This window comes from Pogonomyrmex barbatus, unplaced genomic scaffold, assembly GCF_055798465.1.
Source record: "Pogonomyrmex barbatus isolate J1 unplaced genomic scaffold, ASM5579846v1 scaffold5, whole genome shotgun sequence".
NCBI classification, from domain to species: Eukaryota; Metazoa; Arthropoda; class Insecta; order Hymenoptera; family Formicidae; genus Pogonomyrmex; species Pogonomyrmex barbatus.
Window position 1 is genome coordinate 8,403,821 of NW_028297149.1, and position 18,294 is coordinate 8,422,114.

Here is an 18,294-nt window from a genome sequence, read left to right on the forward strand (position 1 = left end):
CTTTCTCTTATCCTCCGCTCGTTTCTCCGCATCCGTTGTGCCCAGGTAGGGGGAGTGCAATTGAAGGCAAATGCAATTCCCGATATTAAATTCGCCATTCGCTCTCTATTCGGCTCGTGCACCTTTTCTTCTCGTATTCCTCTTGTATTGAATACCGTTCACCGAGTTTAGCCGGTGAATTATCGGTCGATGTTTTCTGCATGACTTTGCGAGAAGCCTCAAATGATGATCCACCAATACCAAGCTGCACATAAAAATTGCAAAGTTCGATAATCACCAATTCGGCGAAAAAAGAACTGCAACAGATTACAGTTTAAAAAATATAATTAAACTTTCATTAAACATAATCCAAAGTCATGACACACATCTAATTTCTTTTTATAAAAATTTTAATTAGATTACTGCGGACAGTATTCGCGAAATATACTCATTAAAAATAGTGATATACGTGACCGTTTCATTTATTCATAAATATACAATTAAATACTTATAAATTCGATTTAAATGTAAAGTAGACATTAATAAAGTAGACGCCGCAAGACATTTTGCAAAAAACTGAGTTAAATTTGCGATAACGTGCGTAGAAAAATGTAGGTATGCGTAGTTCGAGGGAAACTCGATCGTGAATCTCATAGTACACCGTGATGTACGTGACGGCACGTTTGCGAAATCTATCGGCGCTAATGGATAGTACCTACATATACGGCGTCGCGGATATGCATCGTCACCGATTAACACGGTTCTATAAGCCGTTTTTATCGTAGACTGTATGTCCCCGTAGGAGCTTCCGGATCGATTCAATTCGATATCGAAATGACAGTTTTCGAATATTCCATTAACCGTGACTTTCCGGAACGAGCGCGTTACCAACGCAGGCATTGAAAAGTTGTCCATCATGTCTGTCTATCGACATCCCTGTCACTGCAACGATATACAAGTGTCTCGACCATTAGCCATCTGTTAAATAAACAAACATTCGCATATCCAAGTATTATCACATTACGGTTTTTGTTATGGCAAAAATTGTATACGCAAAATACAGATTTAATTTAATGCGTTCAGTCTTGAAGAATACCATTGATCATTCTGTGAAATTTTTAAAACTCTAGAGATATAAGTTTTTCTTACTTTAAAATACAATATCTACAAAATATAATTTTGAAGATATTGTATTGTCATTTTGTTAGATGTCTATCTTGTAATGAAAATCATATAACATAAATGAAAATTATTTACATATATCGTTTTTTGCTTTTAAGTTAGTTATATTTGTTTACAATGTGTAATTTCACTGCATGTAAACAAATACTAGTACGATATAAAATTGTTGTTGAAATTGACATTTCACATGCCTCACATATGCATCCACAGTAACATCAATCTACTCTCAATTACACATGCCAAGTCTAATATCGCTTCGATGCTATGCGAAGCCTGGATACCACGTTCGTCATTACATGATGTAATTATGATGTTTGTGACTGACCATTACAGCGACTGTATTTCGTGTAGTTGGTACACAGAACAACAATACATTTAACATTAGACAGACAGCTACGGAAATGATCAAATATGATATGTGAACTTTGTGGGTTTATCATGTGGGTTTATCATGTGGGTTTATCTTTATAAAGAATTACTTGTCATTCCATGTCGTTCCATGATACAACCTCCGATGTTCAAAAATCACGAGCAATTTAAGCGCTCGTTTAAGCAACTCGTGATTTTTAAAGTAGCATTTGCGGTTCGTTAATTATAAGACTAGATAAGAACATAAAAAGATAATAGCAAATGATGACGCAAGTGAATTTTTCTTAACGCGTCGTCTACGCGTTAGCTTCTTTGCTAAGAATGTGTTATAAACTTGTATATTTTAATTAATTTATAATGGAAATAATAACCATAATGTCGTAGAAACCTGTGATACATCAAATTTAAACGTACAATCGGATTGCACGATTCAAATTGCCATGAATATTAAATGATACGTGTCAAATATTTATCACTGAATGAATGATCTTCGAATTACTCGAAATTTAGAATATGTGCAGTCAAACAAATGGAATGCTAATAATGATGTAATTAAATTAAAAAAAATGTTTTCTTTAATAAACAAGTTATACATTTAAAAAATAATTTTTATTATGAATATATTATGTATTCATTTCATTATTTAATTATTTATAATACATCATCATATAACTAAAAAATGTTGAGAATTATTTATTTAAAACTTTAATATAAAAAGTAGCACTTTAATATAAAAATTATTAATACTTGAATAATACTAATACAATAAAATGTATGTAGTATTGACTAATACAATAAAATGGCTCAAAATTAAGCTATGCATAATTATGTACTTTATCAGAAAAGTATTAGAGCTTTGTGTAGAAAAATTTCAATATTGTGTCGCAAATAATATTCCTACCTTTTTACGTACTATTTTAATCTGCTTATTTTTTTTTTTTATATATATATAATAGTACGCCCCCTGAAGATGGAATTGAATGGAGTGGTTGGCCATGTCGTGCAAGGAACGAAGATTTTATTGCAATGTACAGTACAAGCCGCAAGACCAGCCGCCAATGTAACGTGGAGAAATGGAACACAACTCTTATCCGAGGACAACGAGAGATTCGAAATGTTTGAAACGAAAATACAAGAAAATGTGAGTAAATGCAATGTTTACGTTATATTGCCAAAGGCGACCATTACCGGAATCTGCATAGAATTCTTAATATATAATAAATTGTTAATAGACCAGAACTTTATGTTAGCTTATTTGCATCAAAATAAATGTATATAGGATAAGCATGTTTGGTAGTAGAGGCGAAAATGAATGAGAGAAGTGCTACGCGAAAGTTTTGATTCATTTACCTATTCGACGAGAGCGTACAGATCCGCAAGTGCCGTAACAACTTCGCGAAACTACCTACCAAGAAATTTTAAATCGATCGGTAGAGCACCTATCGTATATTTTAATTCTCATTTAACGGTTTTACGGAGCAACAAATTTTCGTGCTCACTCCGGAAAAAGTAGTGGAATCGAAACGAATTTAGAATTTAGGAAGTTCTCAATTTAAGGTTGGTTAGTGTACTTCTCAGAATTTCTTTTCGAGTTATATTCGGTTTTTATTTCAGGTACGATTTAGATCGGTTTAAAAACGGGATTGCACGCATTAAAAGGCTCGCATTATCTGCAATATCCTTCATTGTTTCATTAACGTAGAAATAGTTTCATTTTTTTTTTTTAATTCTACTTCGCAAAAAACTACTGACGCTCGTACAATGAAAAGATACTCGCGAAAATCGAAAACGAATTAAAGAAAACCAAATTCCTATGACTTTCTATCAAATAAAATACTTAATTTTAAATTAATTTTTGAAGAGAGATACAATAAAATATTTTAGAAACGAGAGCGTCAAAAAAAAGAAATCGTTATTTATTTTCGAGTCACGTGGCTTTGTTTTATTCTCCATTTGTAAAAAAATCTATTTCATGCTCGAACAAGTAGCTGCATGGCAATGGTGGCATCGAAAAATCATTAGACTCTACATGCGCTATTACGTATATGTATATGCATACAGAAGTCGTAGGTGTCACGCAGCTATCATAAATCCATTACGGAAGTATCTGAGGCTATAAAGCCGCGTGCACGCAGAATGACTGTATGCGGGATCACCCGCATCTACGTGGTGCAAAAAGAAAGTCACCATGGTTAAGGTAGATAGAACGGCGTTATGTTTTTCCAACAAAAGATTCTTTACGAACTTTTAAAATGTTGTCTCATGGAACAAAAACGCTCACATTCATTAATCTTTTTCCACCTTCCTTGTGTCGGCATAAACTAACAATATTACGAAATATCATTAAATTAAAAGTAAATGTGTAAAACAATTTACATATTAGCACTAATCTTTTGTTATCTTGCGTGCATATCTTGCACAAAATGTTGTACTATATTTTTGCAAACAAAAAAGTGCTCGCTTGAATAATGCAAAAATAATTGTCTAATGGTATAGAATAACAAAATAAATGCACAATGAACTTAATTCAATTTTGCGATTAATTAATAATGTTTAAAGAAGAATTGTCGTACCAATAGGCAACAAATCGTTGATTAAATCTCAGATCAATTCTCATAATTACCATTATCGAAATGAATCTCTTATATTTTCAATACCACGCGATTGAGATATCATAATTAACATTGTTTACTAAATGAGCCTGGATTGTGGAACGAACAGCGATATGTCCAAATCCGTTCACGACGTTGCACATGATAGCAGGTGGTATCTATCTAGCGGCAAGCAATTACATGCCACGAATTCCTGCCTGATATGAGCATCACGTCATAACAGGATTAAAAGGATCACATTTTTAAGCTCGAGTACCTTTTTTCGCGAAGTAGGATATTGCGAGCTCAGTAGAAGATGATTTTACAACAATTTCTCGACAAATCGAATTTTGTATTCTTCTTTATACTTTTATATGTGCTTTTATGAATTCTCCTAATAAATCGCTATATTTAAACAAGAGTATACTTTTTATTAGATTTATTCAGAATTACTCAAAGTTTCATTATTTTCAGTAACTTATCCTTAAAATCCTGATGTTGTTGGAAAACAACAATTTCAATTTTAATCTTATATAGGAAATTGAAAAAAAAAATATTCTAAGGAATAATCATGCAAATAAAATATGCAAATGATTTCTTATTAATATAAATAAGTTTTCCTTTTATAACCTTTTATACATTTGGACTTCTTATCGGAAGTAACGTATATTAATAGGTTTTTATAAATACTGTTCTAATTTAAACATTTGAACACTTAATAAACTTAGGAGGTATAAATATATATTTAAAGAAATCTTTTTTGCTAACTGTTTAAAATCTCTCTGTTTGCAGGATGATAGTACATTCGACACGATAAGTTATCTCGTGTTTACAGCAACGATATATGACAATAACAGAACATTCAAGTGTTACGCCGACAATTCTGTCACTCGTATCGAAGATTTTAAACCAATGAAAGAAGCAACGACGATCGAAGTATTATGTAAGTGTTACATGATTTTTAATAGATGAATTAACCATCATTTGCCGGCAATTTTTTGCAACAATATATTTTGCAGTTTTATTTAAATAACAATTTCAATTTATATGTATACATATATAATAATGATTACATGTGCAAACATGTATTTATGTATATAAATATGCATATATGTGTATATGTATGTGTACATATGTATATATATGTGTGGGTGTATATATATATATATATATATATATACAGGATGATTCAAAACAATCGTTTGTCTTTAAAATGTCATATTCCTGAGACGATTCTAAGACGAGTTTTCCTCTACCAAATTTTTATCAGAAGCTTAGTTTTTGAATTATAAGGGAAAACAGTTCGTGAATTACGGGTCGCGTACAGAAGATAGGCAGGAGCAGTGCAATACATATTATTTAAATATACAATATTATTTTTCTTTATAAAAAGAATAATCATAAAAGAATTAGAATCAAAGTTGTCATGCCAAATCAAAAGAAATAGAATTGCTCTCGAAAAATAAATAAGTCTATTTTAACAATCTAAACAAATTAATGTTACATATTAATGTACATTAATCTAACATATTAATGTAAATTCAACAAATTTGAATCAAACAACTTGTTTTATAACACATTTCACGAGTAATAACAAAAGCGCACAAACAATAATGCACAAGCAATAATTTTTAACAGTTATAATTATGGTTAATGTTGAAACAACGACTATTGCAAGATTGTATTGTAGCTTGAAATTCACACATTTCCATACCGCAACCAGCATATTCCTGCGTCTACAGGAAACTGCGAACTACAAGGGCGGTTATTAACATTTGCATGCACTTAGCCCCATAACTAAATCCTTTAAATAAATAACACACACCTATTCATCAGCATAATGCTATGCAAATTAACGTAACTTGGCAGAGCGAGCAATCAGTAGAACCTTATGCTGTCGGATTCGAAAACTCGTCCTTGTTTTCGCAATAAAACATAAAACGTAAAATTTATACACAATAGTAGTAGAAAATTAAAACGAGGTTGTTAGATAAATTTATTGTTAAATTTTATTCAAAAAAAGAAATGTATAACAAGATTGAAGATTTATTCCTATATTTTGAAAACTGTTTATTTACATTTTTACATTTAAAGTCAACAATTTTCCAGAATAAATCATAACTTTATAGAGAAATAAAAATGGGGAGACACACACACACACACACACACACACACACACAAAACACAACACAACACACACACACACACACACACACACACACAATTGAAAAGCTTACAGACTTCTGTATTTATGTTGTAGAAGTCAAAAGGAGCTTACCCTAAAGGAGCGATTGACAGTTTCAGAAATTAAGAAGTTAAATAAATCAAGAATATTTTTTATTCAAACATCAATAAATATTTATGTTGCCGTTTTGAAAGGTTAACTTGTATAAGTCATGAAATATTTGTACAATTTTCTAGTTATATGCTTCAGTAAGTTAAAGTCGATATGTTAAACGGACAACTTTTGCTGATATATACTGTGAATGCTTTTACGATATCTTGTCACATAGCTTAATTTTTGAAAATATATTTTTGTTTCTGCGTTGTCTCTATATATTGAAAAATATAAATTCTTTTTACTAATTAAAAATATAAATATACTTATATCAAAAAGTAGTTATTCCAAAAAAGCGTAATTAAAAATTGAAGTAATTAGTATTAGTATTATTTTGTGTGACCGATCAGAAAATTATTTTTTTTTTAACATTTCATAATAATATTACACGTAGATCATCCGTTTTAGGAATACTGATTATTAGAGCCTTATAAGAGCATGTTTTACAATCATGAATGCAATTACAACTTTTTTCATTCAAGACATAATGTCTTGATTACACGAGCACGAGAACCGGACAAAAAGAGATTGTCGGTTGTGTATCACTCTGATGTTTCCACTTACAGAGCGAAATAGCGAAGAAACTTTCGTTTTGCAGCCAAAACGAGGACTACCCATGGATTGGAAACGAGAAACTCCAGACATCGAGTTTGGCACGTTTCCAACTCTCTGGCTTGCATCGTGACAGCAACTCTCGCGTCTCTACGTATTTACGAGAATTTTGTTTTATATCCTCTTCGTTTTCTACGAGGACCCGCGTTAAATGCATAATATTGTGACTTGAGCGAATTTACATTTTACATTCAATTTAAGTTTTGCGTTAATTATCTTAAGTAGAAGGCAGTCATGAAGATAAAAGAATTTTTATGATCCTAAATGTCGAAGGAAAGAAAGGAAATTATATGAAAGAAAATAATTAAAAATATTTAAAACGTTGAAATAAGGCAAAATTTTAAGAAATATCAAAACTAACACTTTGCAATCTGCTTCTGTATTATTAATAAGACTGTCAAGATATATCACTTGAATCTTTTCATTTAAAGTATTTAATTTTTAACATTATATGTATATATATATAAAACTAGACAAATATAAAAAGAATTAATATACACTGAAAAAATTAAAATTATATGAAAAAGTTAAAATTATTATTTAAAAGATTAAAATACATACTTGTTCTTAAACAGATTTTCTCACATCCTTTTCTTCGAATTTTTCCTAACAAGTTCTCTATGGCTAAGTCTAAATTTAATACTTTAATAATTTTTCTTTATTTGTAATATTTTTTATGTTACAGATCCGCCAGTAGTCAAAATAAAGCCAAATAACTTAACAGTTAATGAGACAGATGACTTTATAATATTCTGCGACTATGAGGCAAATCCGGCTACGCTATTAAAAGTAACATGGTAAGTAACCATTACTGTGTAAAAATATATACCAGCCATGGTTGAATCCTTCTAAAATAATAATTATTTTCGATCTGAAGAATAAAGATTTATTCTAGATAAATTTAGCAGTTTAGAAACTAAACGTCTTTGTTTTTTATTTTTGTTGCTATTTACAACTTGAAAAACAAATTAGCGCTATCTTTATTTCTTTCTCTTTTATTTCTCTTTTAATCGGATAATGCAGGCTACGAGACGACGACGAATTAGTGTTAAACGAAGAACATTACGATGGTGGAATCACGGAACAAACAGCGCTCACAGTGAAAAACGCGACTTCTAGCGACATGGGTTCTTACAAATGCATCCTGGAAAACCACGTTGGCTCATCCGTTTCCGAGGACGCCGTGGAAGTTTCAGTCTTTTGTACGTATTACAAGACAAATAGCATTAGCCAATTGCTGAATGTAATACAGGGCAGTTGATAAAATTTAAAATGCTACGATTTTGCACGGATTATAAAGCTCCGAATGATAATAAATCTAAATCTGTGGAAGAATTCCATTGAACTTTCATCGAAATCTCTCTTATCTTCTTATTTCTCGCGGCGATAACGATCTCGCTTCTGTGCGGAGCAGTTTTTCCTTTTATTAGAAAACGACAGCGTCATTGAAAGCTTTGTGATTATATCTGGAATAAAGTTGGAGAGAGTTCGGCGTGCGCTGTAGGTACTTTCGAACTCACGCGAGATTTATACCGGTGTATATATATCCCGTTTTATCACATTTTAGACAAGCCGGTGGTGGAGGTGATAATGGATCCGGAAACACCTGTGAACGAGGCGGATCGTCAGAATGTTTCGTTAACGTGCGAGATCGACGTCGGTAACCCACACATACTGACAGCTGTTCGTTGGTATTTGGACGGAGATCTATTGAAAGAACTTCCCGATTGTCCGAGAAACAGCACGGCATCCTCCGAGGAATCGTTGACATTCTGTGACATCGACCCCAGCAAACTACTACTGGAATCTGTTGGCCGCACCTTCCATGGCAACTATTCCTGCGAGGGGAAAAACGAGGCCGGTTGGGGACCGATCTCTCCGAGCATGCCTGTCATAGTTTATTGTAAGTCCTCTCTGTCACACGTCAGTCATTCGTGTTACGCGGTGACGGGAGCGAAGTTGGCGGTACCCATTACATTTCCAGCCATAAATACGTTACGTCTGTTACATACATGTTCCGAATTTCCAGTGTGTTCTCCAGTGACAAACGGAAATAATATAGCTTATCGATATATTAAAAATTTTTACTTTACGTCAGATCAGTCGATGGAAATTTTTCGAAAAATACAACGTATGAAATAACGATCTCAAGTCTTCTGTAATATTTCATCGCAGATATCAAATAACAGTTGTTTATACTTGACATTAATTACACCACAGTGGTAACGGTAAATTATCGATTGTGGACTTTATCTTGCATATGTACGCGACCGATACCATTTACGTACAATGCCGTATCTTGTTACATTAATCGGATTATATTTAGCGTGGCTACTAGTTTCGCTCTCCCTCCTCCCCGCGCGCCCTATATTCCTGAAACATTTCCGCAGATAAGCCCGGCGCGGCATCGATAACGTACGAACCTCGGCAAGTGGTGAAGAAACAAGCGTTATCCATCACTTGCTTTGTTTTGGATCCCGGCCGACCGAGGGTGTCGGGCTTCAAGTGGCTGCGCGGCTCGCATCGGCTTCCAGACGAGAACGAAGCCACGCTCTTCATCGAGTCAGTTAATTTGGAAACCGAGACAAATTTCACGTGTCTGGCTTACAACGAGGCTGGCGACGGAGAGCCGGCCACAACATTTATCGATGTTTCTGGTGAGTGACATATGTCAATGTTTCTAAAACCGTTGTCGGCAATTATCGAGTTTTTCGCGGCGACATTTTAGAACCCGGCCGATGATATTCGCGAACCAAAATAATTTTATTTATTCTGCCCGTTATATTTGAAACGTATGATTTACTAAAATTAAATTCAGAAGTTTCTGAGAAAAGCTTTGAACTGTAATCTTATCACAAGCTAATTGCTCTGTTTTAATTTCTTTATTATTTTATTAATTCTTTATTTAAGTATCTAATATCACGTATATAATAAACACATATCGATTTTTGTAATAAATCTAATCCAAACATTAAATGGTCTTGTGTTGAACGGGGGTCTTCTATTTCTGTACATGACATAATAGGTCATTCAACGTTTCTCATAATTATTGAGTGACAAATCCTATTACTACTTAACCGAGAGTTATCGTTTCTCATTAGCGGCCCCGACGTTCATTAAGAAGCTGCACTCGTATCGCGGTTACGTCTACAACTCACCTAACGTGAGCATCATGTGTTGGGTCGAATGCGCCCCGATCTGCAATATTTCCTGGCTGAGGGATGACATTCCCATGGACTTCACGAGAATGAATCGATACTACGTGTCGAACGTTTATCATCCGCCTGACCCAAGAACCAACGACTTCGAGAGCATCCAATCGACTCTCATATGGAATCTGACGGTCTGGCCGAACGGTCAGCTCGACCGTGCCGAGGATAACGTCAAATTCACCTGCAAGAGTAGCAGCAACAGGATTGGCCCGGGCGTGGAGAGTAGTACTCACTTTCATGTCGAGTGTACGTTTCATTCGAATCTTTCTTTTTACGTCCACTTGCTTATATTTGATTTTATAAGGGCTTATATTTGATTTCCATTCGTTAGCGAGATTGCGAAAGAAACGAAAACTTTTTGTGCCACATCATAAGAGAAAATTTTCTGAATTTGATATTGTCGCAAGACGTTCAATGTAATTTGTAATAAATTTGACTATACTTTGCATTTACACAATATATGTAAAATATAATCGTTTCTATAAAATTATTTCAAACGCGTAAGAAATATTTTCACAAATTAAAGGAAAAAAAATATTATAATTGAATAAAGACTCATTTTTTTATTTAAAATTATATTGCAACTCTTTATTCTCTTTTTTGCATTGTGACATAATGTAAATGATGAAATTCAATTTTTTTTTATTAAAGTTCCTCCGGAAGATATCACAATATCGAAGAAGATAATTAACGTGGTAGTGGATACAGTACCGGAAACCGTCGAGTGCGATGCGCAGGCACGTCCGAAACCGAACTTCCGTTGGTTCCGCGAAGGATCCACCGATACTATTATGGAAGGCCACGTGCTTGACTTGAAAATGCCAGTACCACGACGTAGCAACGGCACTTACTACTGTGAGGCGTTCAATCGTCATGGTTCTTTGAATATCTCAATGATCATGAATGTGCAATGTACGTTTCGTATTTTTAGACTTCTGAATGAATAATCAAATAGTCTCGCGAGTCTCTCTCCATTTTTTTATTTGCAGTTTATGAAAAGATATAAACGGAAAATTTTTTTTAAATTATTCTTACAATTTTTCTCCCGTCTTTCACTATTTATCTTTAATTGAAAAGAATATTTTTTTCTCGCAAATTATATTTCTGCATACTCTCCATGACACTATATTTTTAAAAGAAGCATAAATTTTTTTTTTTAACTAGTTCTTCTCAGAATATATACCATTATTAATCATGCGCTCTTTAAAAAACAATCTCAATTTTTCTTCGCGCTTCCAACGTCTAACGACGATGCCATATTTTCCATGCAGTTAAACCAGAATGTCACATAGAGAAAGAACGATTTGGGGGCCATGACTACGTCGTTTGCTCAGCCGTCGCCAATCCGAAAGAGACAGATTTCACTTGGTCGCTGAAGAATGAAAACGACACACTGGAGCACGTCCCGGTAATACGAAATGGAAGAAGTTACATGCTCCTCGATACCTCGGTCACTAACTTCCGAACATACGTGTGTGTGGCGAACAACACAATTGGCCATTCCGCAGCGTGTGAACGCGACATACCAGGTATGAACTTTTCATTGCTTCGCTGACATCGCGTTTACACTTATAAAAATAGCAGCGATACTTTTCGAAACGTTTTAATGATCTGAAAAAATCTGAAAAAATATTATTGCGTTTCAAAACAATTTTTTTATATTGATGGAAATACGAGAAAAATACTAATCCTGTAATAGAAAAACTTTCTAACAACTAGGCATAGAATTGGTGAGTTTGCGTTATATGATTCAAAAGTTATTGCGACTAAAACAAAATTTCCCACTATATACACGATAAAATCAAATTTCTAGAAAAGCATTGGAAATATAATATAAGTTTTAAAGTTTCTACAATAAATCAGTATAATCAGTATAATCTCAATATAAATGTTATTAAAACTAGAAATATTTTATAATATTCACATATTTTTTCATTTATAACTATTATTCAATAACTGTTTGATATTTTGAAGACATAAAGATTTGTAGCATAATTGATATTATTGCTTAACTTATAATAAAATTAATAATTTTTGATCTGTCAAAATTCACAAATATTTAGCAGAGTTTATCGCTTTACAGTCCACCATGGAACTAAACGTAAGTTGTAGCCATATCATTTCAAGTTTTATATGGAATATATTTTATATATTATTATTATGTATGCATATATGTAATTTTTATTTAGTAATAATAATTATTATTCTTTAAATTATATGTATATTACACACGTAATAATATGATATATATTTGTTTACTTTAATAAACATTTAATTATAATTTTAGCCGTAATGTAGTATATCGCGATACACATACGCGTTATACAAATGAATAAAATGAAAACACGTTATTAAACTTTGTGTTCTATCTATGATAAAACTTTACAATTTTTTTTTACAAAATAATTATAAAAATTTAAAACGCCTTTTTTAATTATCCAGTTTTTCTACCGTTCTTCTAGTTTCATTTTTCTATTTTCATATACTGTCTCTAGTTTTTAACGATACATAATATATTTATAATAAATTATGAAAAAGTATACAAATGAATCAAACATACTGTTACGACTAAGCGATGATCCGCTCATCGTTGCCCCCGAAAATCGATATTTGAAAAAGAAGATTTCCCTACTGACGTGACGCAAAATGTTTCGATGCTCTTGACGAGTTGTTTGTTTTGAGTGAAGTCGATTGCGGGAGAGCTGCCGAGCTATCGTTGTCATCTTTACGAATATTCTTTTGATTCTCGTGTTCGTTTAATAAAGATCGCTCTTTATGATAAAGCGCTCTTGTTTATTTCGTGAGTGCCCGCTGCGAAATTTTGCGAGTGCTCGCAAGCGCGACATTTTGGAAACTCGTCCGGAATCGAATGGATCGAGCAGATAAATCGTCCTTAATATGGCGAAGCGACGAGCGATTCCTGCAGGAAAGAAAAGCTGCGGATTGACACAGCGAGATTGACTCTGGAATGTGTGACTCTGGAATGGAAGATTGTTTTTTCGGCGGAGGAACGGATCGAGTGGCGACTGGATGTCAGCGCCAAATGCCAGGCCACTCGTTAATTGATTAATTTCTTTTTGCTTTCATAAAATAATTCTTTTTTAGTTTTTCTTTTAATTTGCATTTGCGCGGTTTCGAGTTTTAGAAAATTCTTTCTTTTACGATGACTTTTTTTTTGACATGGATTGATTTGTCGGACGAACGTATGTTTTTCGAGTTTAGCTCGGACTCGATGTCTCGATTTTAGATAGGAGGGTAATCGAGTAATTTAAGGTGTTTAATATTCTTTGAAGTTTCTTTTGTTGTGTTCGGAAAGTCGAATCTGTTTAGATGGGTTTCGTTTAGATGAGTGAATTCCGTTTTAGGAAAGCGATCTTGAAGGTCGTGGTTTTCATCGAAATCTGTGGGGGAATTGATTATTCTTTCCGAAGAAGGGGAAACGTTGAATAAAAAAAAATATTCTTATTCTATTAAGAAGTTACTGTTTCTTTTGGTTTTCTCTTGAGTTTTCGTGAAGATGAGTTGTGCAAGAACGTCGTGGGGAAGAAGATCGGGGGGAAGAAGATCTTCTCGTTTTGCTGCCCGACGATCAGACTAATTTTTTTTTTTAAAGAAGACTGCCTATTCTTTTAATTCTCTTGTTCTCGTTTAATAATTAATAAGGTTTACTCTTTGTAATAAAGTGGTCTTGTTTATTTCGCGAGACTTCGCGAGTGCCCGCCGCGAGCGCGACAATATTATTTTTCATCGCTTATTGTATTGCTCTTAGTAATTTCATATCTTAGTAGAAACAATGGCCTTTTATGCGTCATCACTCTTGCACATACATACCGTTTACATATCATTATCGATTATTGTATTCCATACCTATTATATTACAGGTCATATACCTTGGTGGCATCAATTGGAGGGTAATCTGCTACTGATTATTATCATAGTAGCGGTGGTCATGATACTGGTCCTAATACTAATCTGCGTGGCCATTTTCATCGTCTGCCGGAAACGCGGCGAAATGAAATGTAAGTTGTCTCTGATATATCATGTTGTTATTTCGAATCGTTTGCTCATTGCAGCGATTTGCATGATGTAATAGAATTTTTTCGAGTCCTTTTTATGACATTAAGAATTTATATAGGAAATTATGTAAATACATGTGAAAATACTATAATTTTTAGATTTTTGTTGTACAAGAATAATTTATTTTATTGAACTCTCAAGGATATAAATATTTCAAAAGATCCGAATTTATATTTGAAATATATTTTTAAGAAGGCTTCGAAGAAATTCAATCCATCAATTTACAGCTATTATTATAATTATTTTACAACGATAAAAATAACAAAATATATAAATTGTTTTGATTTAATTAAATCAATACACATTATAATTGTATAAAATGTTCCGTCCAAAATAATATCCAAAATAGTAATATACCCAAAATTATAGCTAAATGGATATATCTTTATTTTATATTCGTCTTAAATCTATAATTACTACAAACACAGAAAATAATTTTGCAAGTAATAACTTTTCTTATACACCCTTATAAGTATAATTTGTATATTATCCAGTAAATAATATATAGTCATTTCTATGTTTATATTCTTAATATATTTCTTATTATCATTGTTAATAAGTAAAAGTAAAAAGTAATTTCCCATGTAGTTAAAATCAATTACTTTTTTACATTTTAAAAACTATTAACTTAATTATTGGTATTTATTTTATATGTTTATTTTTTAATTTGATTGAATGTAAAACATCTTAAGTAATAATAACAAATAATGGCTTTAATCACGCATAATCGTAAGTATATTAAAGTTACGTTAATGATATAAAGCATTTATTAAACTAATTTGTTTAAATTATACGTATTTATTTGCAGAACGAATATATTATTCTAAAAGTATATTAGTTTATTTCTTAATAAAGTTCTGTTGAATTAATTCGCGCAAACAAATGTAGATATATTACACATTGTATACAATATTATATTATCGTATATAGTTTATGCTAAGTAGAATAAAAGCATGTGCTCATTATTTGATATTTCTGTATAAAGTAGTTGAACAACGTGATATTTCCATTTAGATGAATATATATAAATTAAGAACAAAGAAAACACGTGCTATGCTGCTATAACGTTGATTATTATTAAGTATTTAATTTTAATAATTTTCTTTTGCTGTAAATGTAATTTAAAATATAAATTGTAGTTATAGTGGGATGTTGGTATTATGGGATGTTGATATTTATCAAAATAATTCAAAGATATTTTAAATACATTGCATACAACACCAATTAGAAGAATATATGGGATAAAAAGATAATTTAAACAAGAATATTATATAGAAGTGAAATACTATGTTAAATTATAAAGAATTTTTTGATATCGAATTTTTGCAGAAATTTTTTGCAGAAAAGATCAGATTAGAAGTGATTAGTTTTATAACGTTATTTATAATTTAGAAAATTAAAGAATCTAACCCGTAAATTAAATTTATCTTAAATTAATATAGTTTATTATTCTGGATTGTAGGTACTGAATATATATACATTTCCAAGAATATGTTATATGCATAATTATCCATTTCAGAGAGCTTTTTTTATGTGATTTCTTTTATATTATTTTAATAAGAAAGAGAATTAATTGATAGTTTTTATTAACTCAATTTGTTTAATTATAAATAAGATGTTATAAATAGAATCATAAATAAAAAGTATAGATTTATAGGAGTAAATTGAATCATCATTATTTGGCTTGAAAATATCACAAAATGTAAAATTTTTAATTGTTAAGTAACGTAATATTGTTCGGAAGATATTACTTTACAAATAAAATTCATAATTTCCAAGTATAATAAGTTTAACAATATAGAAAAAATAGCGAAATCTTTTTTCAGTACCTTTTTCAATAGCTGCCAGTTTTAAAGTTAGCTGCTCTGTAATAATTGCAAAGAGTTCGCATCCGCAGTATTAATTAATTGCTGAAGTTTTTTTATCTCGTTTTTAAATTTTTAATTGATTATTTTAATTTTTAATTATTTAATTATTTAACTATTAAATAATTATTTAATTATTTAATTATTTAACTATTAAATAATTATTTAATTATTTAATTTTAATTAGCTGCACGTAATTTTAATAATATTCGTAAAATGAACGTAGATATTTAAATAAAACATATAAATTAATTAAATTAAAATTATGAACTAATCTTATTATGTATCAATTGCAATTTCGCTGCTTTAATGTTTGGACATTCATATATTCATCTGAAATGATATTTGATTATTTTTAATATATGTTTCAATTATATCTGGCAGAAAATTTCTACTATAATGAAAGAAAAACAAAATATAATATAATATTAATTAAGTTAATAAAATATAATATAATATTAATATTAATTAAACTTGTTTTGGAAATTTGCATTTTTTCTAACTTTACAGTATTGAAATATAAAAAAATAATTTCCTCCAAAGTCTTTTTTAATTAAATACTCACGCAAGCCGTAATTAATAACAGTTGACGTTATGGCAGTGAGTATGCGTTTGTTCAGTAGTTTTCACTAACACAAAACTGATTCGTTTCTGCTCTACTTTTTAATTTGGACTTGCTAAACAAAACACAGACAGTACTCGGGTGGTCGAACTGGAGGAACGCGAACAGTAAGTACAAACCATAGCACACTGCATTTTTTATTTATGTTATTTTAGTTTAAAAAATTGGTCTTAATTTACCGCTATTGGGCTTTATTTAGATTTACTCGCGTATAGATGCGATATAATGGGAAAAAAACTACTAGAACTACTAGAACTTGCTAAGGATAAAATGCATTTTTTCTTTATAAAATAAGCCTCTCCTTATCTATAGCTTTCTGTAATTGGGTAAAATGCATATTGTATTGTTGTGCTTATCCATAATTAATGTACATAAATGTACATAACTTAATTAATGTACATAATTTCTAAATTATTATTGTTTGTATTACACTCTTTATAATACTCTAAATAGAATTAGATATATTTTATCAAGTGATAACAAAAAGAAATTCTCGCCAATTTTTTAAATGAGATTCTCTAAATTAAGCGAGATGCTTTAGAGAAATTATTATTAAAATATGTTAAATGAAAAAATTATGTGCATTTTGTGTGTATATTGCTAAATAATATCATTATAATATCATTAGCTATTTCTATTCAAAATTTTGTAAAAATAATGTATAATAATGTATAAATAATTTTAATATAATTTTTAATTTAACTCTGCAAATATTAATTAAAATATTAATATTGTTATTTATTAAATAAAAAATAAAAAAATTATGAACATTATTGTAATCAAAGAGCCGTTTCTATTAAATAATTTTACATTACTTTTCATTAAATAATATTAAATTAATTGAATAAAATATGGTCCAGAAACATATATAAATATTTTTTAGAAAGAGAAGAGTTTATAAATTGACACAATGCAAACGCAAACCGCAATGTACAAATACTGATCATTTTATCATCACATAGATATGCACTCTTTGGAATATAATCACCATCAAATTAAATTTATTTATTTTGTTCATCAAACTCATTATATCTTTATAACAAATTCTTGCAATAAATAATAAAACTATTATTTCACGCTAAATTGCTGCAGTGATCGATGAGTGCATAAAGGATAGTTATGGAGTAACTATGGGATGGCTGATTCCATTGTGCTTTGTATATGATAGCATGCAAGTTTGTCTCCGATCTGAAATCTCGCAGGAAGTGATCCTCTCTCTACACACCTGAATACATATCCTATTGCATAATTTAACGACTACTTCCGGCTTACAATAGTGCACTGTCAACTTGGTACGAGTAAGGTAGGTAGTTAGTTGTTCACGAGAACGAACGGGATGTTCTACATGATGCTCTTTCACGTGCTGCAGTTACCGTGTGCGGTATGTAATTTCTTGCCTAATTCAGTGAGGAGAGCTTGTAATTGTTAATATGACTTGTAATGACCA

The 18,294-nt window shown here is 31.2% G+C and overlaps 1 protein-coding gene across 10 annotated transcripts in view; it reads left to right on the forward strand.

The window, feature by feature from the left end:
- nrm (neuromusculin) overlaps positions 1-18,294 on the forward strand; it is a 162,461-nt gene that overhangs the window by 112,827 nt on the left and 31,340 nt on the right. For 9 of the 10 annotated variants that reach the window (XR_016140407.1, XM_089081744.1, XM_089081742.1 and 6 more), the window contains 11 exons: positions 2,487-2,671; positions 4,914-5,064; positions 7,757-7,868; positions 8,095-8,273; positions 8,639-8,974; positions 9,462-9,728; positions 10,173-10,529; positions 10,935-11,195; positions 11,555-11,812; positions 12,367-12,384; positions 14,165-14,302. Coding sequence is in view for 9 of the 10 variants with exons in the window: in XM_089081744.1 (XP_088937870.1) it covers positions 2,487-2,671; positions 4,914-5,064; positions 7,757-7,868; positions 8,095-8,273; positions 8,639-8,974; positions 9,462-9,728; positions 10,173-10,529; positions 10,935-11,195; positions 11,555-11,812; positions 12,367-12,384; positions 14,165-14,302 (2,262 nt within the window). In the remaining variant the exon portion in view is untranslated. The remainder of the gene's footprint in view (positions 1-2,486; positions 2,672-4,913; positions 5,065-7,756; positions 7,869-8,094; positions 8,274-8,638; positions 8,975-9,461; positions 9,729-10,172; positions 10,530-10,934; positions 11,196-11,554; positions 11,813-12,366; positions 12,385-14,164; positions 14,303-18,294) is intronic. The other variant, XM_089081743.1, reaches the window with a different exon arrangement.